Source organism: Syngnathus leptorhynchus, chromosome 1, assembly GCF_054491065.1.
Source record: "Syngnathus leptorhynchus isolate UIUO chromosome 1, UIUO_Slep, whole genome shotgun sequence".
In the NCBI taxonomy this organism is placed as follows: domain Eukaryota; kingdom Metazoa; phylum Chordata; class Actinopteri; order Syngnathiformes; family Syngnathidae; genus Syngnathus; species Syngnathus leptorhynchus.
Window position 1 is genome coordinate 12,281,628 of NC_141195.1, and position 8,502 is coordinate 12,290,129.

At 43.2% G+C, this 8,502-nt stretch overlaps 3 protein-coding genes across 5 annotated transcripts; 2 read left to right on the forward strand and 1 right to left on the reverse strand.

Moving 5' to 3' along the window:
- Nucleotides 1–706: 706 nt before the first annotated feature.
- On the forward strand, nt 707–3,260 carry dffb (DNA fragmentation factor, beta polypeptide (caspase-activated DNase)). Of its 3 annotated transcripts, none has more exons than XM_085923891.1 (7): nt 707–762; nt 1,351–1,477; nt 1,567–1,752; nt 1,885–1,964; nt 2,028–2,201; nt 2,276–2,376; nt 2,508–3,260. In XM_085923891.1, the coding sequence occupies exons 1-7, from the start codon at nt 733–735 to the stop codon at nt 2,728–2,730; spliced, it is 921 nt and encodes a 306-aa protein (XP_085780017.1). In that variant the 5' UTR covers nt 707–732; the 3' UTR covers nt 2,731–3,260. The 3 variants fall into 3 exon arrangements, with proteins under 3 accessions (XP_085780017.1, XP_085780009.1, XP_085780025.1); XM_085923883.1 differs by lacking the exon at nt 707–762 and adding an exon at nt 780–994 and having other exon boundaries at nt 2,508–3,259; XM_085923899.1 differs by lacking the exon at nt 707–762 and adding an exon at nt 780–994 and having other exon boundaries at nt 2,276–2,438; nt 2,508–2,633.
- Nucleotides 2,497–5,702, reverse strand: c1h1orf174 (chromosome 1 C1orf174 homolog). The gene is made up of 4 exons (XM_085923913.1): nt 5,526–5,702; nt 4,567–4,638; nt 4,077–4,430; nt 2,497–4,014 (listed from the first exon to the last, which is right to left on the reverse strand). The coding sequence occupies exons 1-4, from the start codon at nt 5,532–5,534 to the stop codon at nt 3,865–3,867; spliced, it is 585 nt and encodes a 194-aa protein (XP_085780039.1). The 5' UTR covers nt 5,535–5,702; the 3' UTR covers nt 2,497–3,864.
- Nucleotides 5,703–6,687: 985 nt separating this feature from the next.
- On the forward strand, nt 6,688–8,430 carry b3gnt7l (UDP-GlcNAc:betaGal beta-1,3-N-acetylglucosaminyltransferase 7, like). The gene has a single exon (XM_085917248.1). The coding sequence runs from the start codon at nt 6,884–6,886 to the stop codon at nt 8,117–8,119; it is 1,236 nt and encodes a 411-aa protein (XP_085773374.1). The 5' UTR covers nt 6,688–6,883; the 3' UTR covers nt 8,120–8,430.
- The last annotated feature ends 72 nt before the right edge of the window (nt 8,431–8,502 follow it).

Consider the following 8,502-nt stretch of genomic DNA (forward strand, 5'->3'; position numbering starts at 1 on the left):
TGACTCAGGCAGAGCAGGAATGAAGCAGTTGACTTTGATTATTGGACATCTATTCTTCGTGAGCCACGGCCGCCCAATTACATCAATTATGTTGCACAAATAATCCCTTCAAGGGAATATACATATAGGTAACTAAACAATATCTATTTGTAATGATTTCATGAATGTTTATGCCTCCCAAAGAAAGTAGCACAAAACAATTTTCTGAATGTTTATGACTGAAACACTGATGGTAAATATTGAAATAGTCTTAACCATCCTTTCATTATCTGAATGGCTTATACTCACGAGGGTCGCGGGCAAATTGGAGCCTATCCCAACTGTCTTCAGGCGGTAGGCGGGGGACACCCTGAACTGGTTGCCAGCCAATTGCAGGGCACAGGTAGACAATCATTCACACTCACAATCATACCTACGGAAAATTTGGAGAGGTCAATTGGCCTAGCATACATGATTTTGGAAAGTGGGAGGAAACAGAAGCAAAATACTCGTATTAAATGTATTAAATTGAATTTGTCAAAACCTGAAATATGGCATGAAATTTTCTATATGACTGACTTTCATTTATTGTCTTTTTATTTAGTGATGTAAAACAATTCATCATTGCAAACTACTAATAATGCCTATTAGCACGAAAGCATATTAAATATTAAAGTTCGCATGTTCAGGTCGCAAAATATGAATGGCCAAATATTTTACATCTGACACGTGTAATACCTTGCCACACACAACATGGCAACGAAAGCGACCTGCAAATCTGCGGTAAAGGCGTTATCGTTTTGTTCCTTGCAAATGGCTTGAAGTCGACAAACAAGCGCACAAGAATGCGAGTACTGGCCGGTAGACAAGACTTGTGCAGATAAGCAGCCAAATGTTTGGGCTTTTCAAAAAAAGCAGGCCTTTCAAAATCAGAAGCCTCGACGATAACAGGAAGTATGGCGTTGCAGCGAGAAACGTTAAGGAACTCCTTAAAAAGGGTTGCAACATATTAGAGGTTCGTCGTTATCTTCGTGCTTCGTTTTAAACTGGTGTGAACTGCACCGCTTAATTTTTTTTAATTATTATTTTCTCCGAAACAAAATAAGGATGTGGCGATCGTTACGTACACACACGTACACACAATGCACTCCTAAAAATCATAGCAATCTCTTGTGCAAAGTTTAAGAACATCAACAATACCTTATGGATCATAAAATGTGTAAATATATGTATTAATGTCACTTTTTGTGCGAAATATACAAACTTCAAGTGCGGAGGTAACGGAGCGTGCCTTGTGACGTAATCTTACCGCCACGCTAGTTCATTGCGCGCATTTTGTAACCATGCTCTCTCTGTTCTGTTGTTTTACAGTTGCCACTTTCTGGTGCAAATCTTTGTTTGTACGAAGATGGCACAACGGTGACAGAAGAATTTTTCGGAACTTTGCCTGACAATACAGAACTTGTTGTCCTCTGCAAAGATCAGACATGGGGCGGAGGTAAGTGAAAGGTCTTCTCCTGGCTGGGCCTTCACTCGACCTCCAATTCGGAAGCATGATGAATGACATGTCAACACATCTTTCATCAGCGGCATGTGACATTGCCCAGTTACTGAGCTCGTACCAGCACACCAAGGACCTCGTCCGAGCGGCGAAGGGCCTCCTTACGGGAGAGAAATCTCCCAAGAGGCAGAAAATCCTGAGCGACCTTCTACGGAACCTCGAGGACAGATCAGAGCTGGAGAGCAGAGATGAGGATGAAGACTGGTTCAGGGGTAAGGATGGATCCCCCCCCCCCACTATTTTCCCATTCCAAGTAATCAATTCCATAGTTAAAATACAGTCGAACTATTCCTAGAATAATAAAATCACATTTTAATATTCTTCAAAAATTGTTTTCCACCCAGGCGTGGAGTCTCGCTTCAAGACCAAGTCTACCTACTTGAAATACAACTGTGAAAGCAGGATAAGAAGCTACATGAAAGAGGTGAAGCCTGCAATTGTTCTAATGTGTACCACCGCACAATACGCGTTTCTTGTCTGTTAACAGTTGGATGAAGCCACCAAATCAGTGCAGAAAGCTAAAGTCCGAAAAGAGTGTTTGCAAGCGGTGGAGAGCATCTCGCAGATGCTCAAGTTGGACAAATACAATGGCTGCTACTTTGACCGCACTCAAAAGGAGACGCGGCGACTGTGTACCCGTGAGGGCTGGTTCACCTGCATGGTATTGAGCTGATCGGTGTCATCTTTTGGAAAGGCAGAATTTCTGAGGCACTTCTTGTACACTTGCACCCCCAGGGCCCTTATGACCAGGCCAAATGTGTGTCACTCCACTCCATCAACCCGTACAGCAGCAGAGAGAGCCGCATCCTGTTCAGCACTTGGAATCTGGACCACAGGTTGGACACTTGGACTGCACTGACAATATATCCACAGCATTTCCAGAGAGATCTGAAGAAATGTCAGGACAATATAAAGTATGTAAATAAGAAAAATGCACAGGAAAAACATTCACCTTTTGTTTATCCAGGATTGAAAAGAAGCGTACCATCATTCCAGAGCTACTGGAAGCGCTGCAGAATCATACAAGTGATGACATCAATTTGACCTACTTCTATAGACTGCTTTTTACACGGGACAACCTGAAGCTGGTCCACATCGTGTGCCACAAGAAGGAAGCCCACAACGTGCCATGTGACCCAAACAAGATCTTTAAAAGAAAGCACCAGCGGAAAAAGATGCGCTTAGAATGAATTCATAACATTTTTGATTTCCAACAAAATGACCTCACTATTTTAACCGCTTTGATCACCTACTCCGCTTTTTCTCAAGGAATGACAAGACATCACTTTGCAGCCGCCTTAACCAAAGCAGGAAAACATAAAACAGGGCAATTTGTCGTTAGACTTGGCACAGTAATGTTTACTGCATTCAATGCTTACAATGACTGCTGAGTTTGACAATCACTCAGTCTGAACGTTGCATAGTACAATGTGAAAAACATTTACCATGAATAAGGCATGGAGTAAAAAAAGTATAAATATACAAAACATGTAGATGTTCAGATCAATCTGCTTGAGACACTGTCTTCAACAGCTATGAAGCTCAGAGATGACTTGATCACAAGTTAACGTTTTTGAGTGACTTTTTGGGGGGGTTAACAAACACAACAATGTGTCATGAGATATACATGAAGAAATATGATTTGATATACAAAGATGTACAGTGTTAAAGATGCCTAAATGTGAAATAAAAAAATAAATGCTTATTTTCAATACATTCTTGGTGTGGTTGCTTGATATGATGCCCGGTTAACGTTGCATCATCCCGCATTACATTTTTAACAATCTTAGTGATGCAAAGGTGTCATTTTATTGCTTAAAAGGACTTCAATCTGAACCTAAAACCTTTTTCATTTACCTTGCCATTACAATTTGTTAAAAATAGCACCTTCAATATGTTATGACACCACTTTGAATAAAATGCATTTTTATCTTAGGGAACCTGAATAAGTAACATTTCAACATTCACACTGTGTGGTGTTGTGGACGTGTGTGTCGCTAGGTCATTGAATTGTGGGGGGAATGAAGTTAAATATTCACAAATAACACTTTAGTGATCCCAATGATTGGGTTTGTTACAACTGTGTGCAGTTATCCAAGTTGGCTTGTCTTGAGGTCGCTTCGCTCATCAACGTCCTCAACAGCGCTAATAAATTGCTAGCAGGTAGTACTGCGTTTCAAAGTGGGATGTTTCCTCAAATGTCATCTACAGCACCCAAAAAAAAGGTCCAATTACCTTGATGCTTGTGACAATCGAGTTGACAAAATACATTTCTCTTGGCCGCTTTTGCTAAGTGCTTCAAAGTTCATCAGAGGTGAATGTCTTCACAAAGTGCTGCTGCCATCATCTTTTGGCGTGACTTCGAGGTCTGCCTCCTCATCACCTTCGTCACTGTCCTCCCGAGCAAAGTAATGCCGCCGTCTGCGCTGCTTCTGATGACGGGAAGAAGTCACTGGTGTTCTCTGAGGAAAGTCCTGCCGGATGAAAAAGACATTTTTTGTGTGCAACATATTATGAGGAAAAACCAATGGCTTACCTGTATAGCGTCCAGATTTCCAAAGAACTGCTCCACAGGAAGAATCTGGTTGCTGTCGTCATCAGGGAACACGTTTTTGTCTGTTTCTTCACAATCCATGCCCTCAGCAGCCTCTAGGCCACCCCGTACATCGTACCATGCGCAGTTGTCCAGCACAAGAGCCGACCTAAGCGCATTCTCCTTTCCCTCCTGTTCGTCCAGCAGAGGAGATGCCGAGCATCGCCGCCTGCCCGCGATCTGGAGGCACTCACAGCTGATACGTGACAGTCTTTCGGCGTCACCGCCAGCTGAGCTGCTCTCTGCTGCAGAGTGCGTCTTCTGACTCTTCACGCATTTCCTCCTTATGGCAGAACCCTGTGAGCCACATAAAAGACAGGGCATACCTTACAGAGGCTGGCCTGACCAGACAAGAACACATTTCATGACAAAAAAAAACCCGATGATGGAATCAACACAATCTTGTACATGAAGTAGCACCGAGTAAACCAACCTGTTGAGTGTGTGTGGCCTCAAACATGTTCTTCCTCTTTCTGTGCTTTAAGTCATTGAGTTGACCAGGCATCTGCAATAAAAACAGCCGCTTAGACTTGAGTATCAGCTTTTGATCTTCCATCAATTGATTTATCATTCTAAAGCACTGTCTTGATTAAGACTTTAATGACTGTGTGGGTATACTATACAGCGTGACCTTTGCTCACATGACCAAGGTCGTGTCAAGTTGGCTAAAATGCTCAAGGCACAACTTTTCATTGGAAAAAAATCACAAAGCACACCCCCCTAAAAATCTGTTGTTACACCAGATTTTATATTAAAATTAGTTATGTTACAACAAAAGCCGTTGTGAAGGTGCCCTATAAATGAAATTGTATTCTGAATACATAGTAAGAGTTGAATTGAAAAAATAAAATGAATGTTTTTTTTATTTGTATTTCATTTAGTTTATTGTACTGTTTTCATTTCCATTAAAAGTGACCGTTTTTAAAAATGTTTTAGGCAGTGTAAGGAATAAAGGATTGAATGTGATTGTGATTTAAATTCCAAAAGAATCAACATGTTTACTGTTATAGACTATGAATACTGCGGCAATAACAACAATAACACGTTTAAAGACGCCCTGCTGTTCTGACAGCAGCTGAGTGGTTATCACAGAGAAGGTGCCAAGTACCCACACATGAAATCTCGAGATTTTCCAATTAGCCACGAACGTGCGATTAGCAAGTGACTGACCAGGCCTTGCGCTAACTGACCAGTGGTTTGGCGATCCTGTTTACAATGCATTCCGTCATTAATATAGGACAATTTCCCACCAGTGTGCCGCGGAACAGTCGTTGGGAAAGACTGAGTGAGGGGGGCTTGTGTGGTCTCGGTACACTTCATGCTAACGCTGCTAAAGCAACTAGTCATCTTAAACGACTTAAGTTGTCAATTAACAATCACCCATACACTGACCTTATGCATCGTCGATTCAAACGACTTCTAAACTTCTAAGCGACTTTGGCTTTACATCCGACCAATAATGTCTTCTCGGTATGACGTTGTTTTCTTAGATCTGGTGGCCTTGGCAGAGCCTCGGCTACTCCGCTCTTGCGTATTTCCTGCAGTGGGTTCACATTCAGGACAGGGCGTGATGACGTATTTTAAGTCCGTTATGAAAATGAACACTCGGGGCTGGTAATTTAGCTGCGCAAAACACTCTGAGTGCCCCTTGATTCATTTTCAAAACATATAAAGGTTTTTAAAGGACAAACTGAGTACCCTAAATAATATTAAAATTTAGAGTGAGTTTCGCGACGTCGTTGAATATTGCTTTGGGTTGTTTTTTTTCATTCAAGTGAGTGAGTTTATTTTAAAAAAAAAAACTTGGTTGGGCGTTAGGATAGTGGATATTTTATACAAAGATTGGAAACGACTCACTTGGCTGAACTAGATATTACTGTAGCAAAGACTGCCCTTCATGGTTGCTGTACACTAGGTGGCAGTGCGCGACAAAGAGATGTCGGTCATGTATTAAACAACGGAAATTTACTCTCGTTAACATTTGTTTTTGTTTTCATTTCTTACAAATAAACGGTATTGTTTTCGTGGCTGGGTTCACGACCTGTTCGAGATAGAGGCAAATGATGTGCAAAAACGGAAAAATTGCTAAAATATGAATACATCGACCGAATTAACATTGCATTTAGTATCCAAGTATATTATAACGCATAATGAATTTTTATTCGGTAGAAACAATGGATAATGTAATAGACGCTTATGCAAATTGGCAAAAGAGTCACTGTAAAATTAAATGAATGGCAAGTGGAAATAGTTATTAGAATGCCTGTTAACTGTACACACTTAAATCAAAATTACGTTAAATACCAAGTGTGAACTTTCCCTTCGCTTTTGGTCAAATATGTACATTAGGTATTAAACTTGTGGACACCTGATAGCAAAATGTAGGATGGGGAGGAAATATTTGGAAGGAGAAAAGTGAGTATAAAGGGGGCTGGGTCTGTGTGCTTGCGTGCGTGCGTGCGTGCGTGCGTGCTTGCGTGCGTCGCCAAGACTAGAGAAGTTTGGGGCACAAGTGACGTGGCCGACAGCATTTGCCCATCCTTGAAAACCGACCATAACGTCTCCACCATGACCAAAAAGAGCCCCGGGGCCACATCGATGTCAGCGCATCCTGTTATCAGTCTGCGCAGGGGCCCTGGGGGGTCACACGAGAGGGAGTGCTGGAGACAAGAGACACAAAGTTGAAGAGGAATCACGATGGTGGTCCTAGGAGAAGTGTTGGAGATCCTCTTTCCACTGCATTGAGCATCATGGAACAGCTTTTTCGGAGAAAGCGGCTAGGTTTGCTGAAGCCTCTTCTGAGTCTCTCCCTCTTCTTCGCCTCGCTACTTTTGCTCCACAAGCTCAAATTCCCCGAGAAGGACACTACGGGCACGTATGTGAAGCACGCCGACTGGTGCAGGGAGTGTTCTTGGTTAAAGAAGAAGGGCAGCAAGCCCACTTTTACGAGCCATAACCATGCTATAGTTCCGAGCGCACGCGAGGCGCAGAGGCGCTCCAATCGGAGCGCTCCTTTCTGGGACGCGCAGGTGCTAAACTGCAGCGAGGACGCAGCGGTAAGGACGAAGGACTGGTTCCAGAGGTTGGACCCGAGGTTTCACCAGTTCGTTCTGCACCGCCACTGCAGGTACTTCCCGATGCTCATCAACCACCCGGAGAAGTGCACAGCTACTGAGGGAGCGGTGCACCTCCTCATGGTGGTCAAGTCCGTCATTGAGGAGCATGATCGACGCGAGGCGGTTCGCAAAACCTGGGGCAGGGAGCACACAGTGGAAGGGAAGAGCATAAAGACCCTCTTTCTTTTGGGGAGTCCCTCCGTTGGCAAAGACGGCAAGAACCTTCAGAAGCTGATCGAGTATGAGGACAAGATCTACGGGGACATCCTGCAGTGGGATTTCATGGACACTTTTTTCAACTTGACCCTGAAAGAAGTCAACTTTCTCAAATGGTTCCACATCTACTGCCCAGACGTGCAGTTTATATTCAAAGGGGATGACGATGTTTTTGTGAACACCGACAACCTACTGGACCTAATCAACTTCAAAGTGGAGGAGCACAGGGAGACTAACCTATTTGTGGGGGACACCATCTCCAAGGCCATTCCCATCCGGAACAGACAGAGTAAATATTACATCCCCAGGGAGCTCTTCGATAAGCCATACCCTCCTTATGTGGGGGGAGGGGGGTTCCTCATGTCTTCCCAGCTGGCCAGGAAGCTCTTTGTGGTCTCCGAGGACCTGGAACTGTACCCAATTGACGATGTCTTTCTGGGCATGTGTTTGCAGAGGCTACGCCTGAGCCCGGAGATGCACTCCGGCTTCAGGACCTTCGGCATTACCAGGCGCAGGGTGAGCCCCATGAATAGTGAACCGTGCTTTTACAAGAACCTCATTGTGGTACACAAACTGAGTGCCCAAGAACTCCTCAAGATGTGGAGCATGGTGCATCATGAAGTACTGGTTTGTGCAAAGAGGGCCTCTCTATGATATGGCGCTGTAAGAATCCATGAAGGAAAGCAGAAGACTATTATGATACAGTTCCGTTTTGGGAAACCACTACCATACAGGTCTACAGTGCAATTCTCTGTGCCATTTTCTAATTTGAGTCTCATGGATCCAGAGTTGAATGTGTTATGGCGGTTTGTGCCTTACATTAGTTAAGTGCAAGAGTTTTAGTGTGGATCGTCAACAAAATCAGGGTAAAAAGAAACCAAAGTGTCTGAAATTCTGTATTTTTTTGGGAGAGGGGGTAATATAGTGTAAATAAAAACAAAATAATTATGTGTTAATCTCTGTTAAGTGGCTTTCGTTTGATTCATTAATAAAGAAATGCTGGTCGGGAATAACGGCATAGTCAACAAAATAATCAA

Coding starts and splice junctions, on each gene's coding strand:
- dffb (XM_085923883.1), top strand. CDS start 872: ATGTTTGGGCTTTTCAAAAAAAGCAGGCCTTTCAAAATCAGAAGCCTC. Junction 1,753..1,884: donor GGATGAAGACTGGTTCAGGG/GTAAGGATGGAT, acceptor TTTTCCACCCAG/GCGTGGAGTCTCGCTTCAAG. Junction 1,965..2,027: donor TAAGAAGCTACATGAAAGAG/GTGAAGCCTGCA, acceptor GTCTGTTAACAG/TTGGATGAAGCCACCAAATC.
- b3gnt7l (XM_085917248.1), top strand. CDS start 6,884: ATGGAACAGCTTTTTCGGAGAAAGCGGCTAGGTTTGCTGAAGCCTCTT.
- c1h1orf174 (XM_085923913.1), bottom strand. Junction 4,431..4,566: donor AGGCCACACACACTCAACAG/GTTGGTTTACTC, acceptor TGTGGCTCACAG/GGTTCTGCCATAAGGAGGAA. Junction 4,015..4,076: donor GAAATCTGGACGCTATACAG/GTAAGCCATTGG, acceptor TTCATCCGGCAG/GACTTTCCTCAGAGAACACC.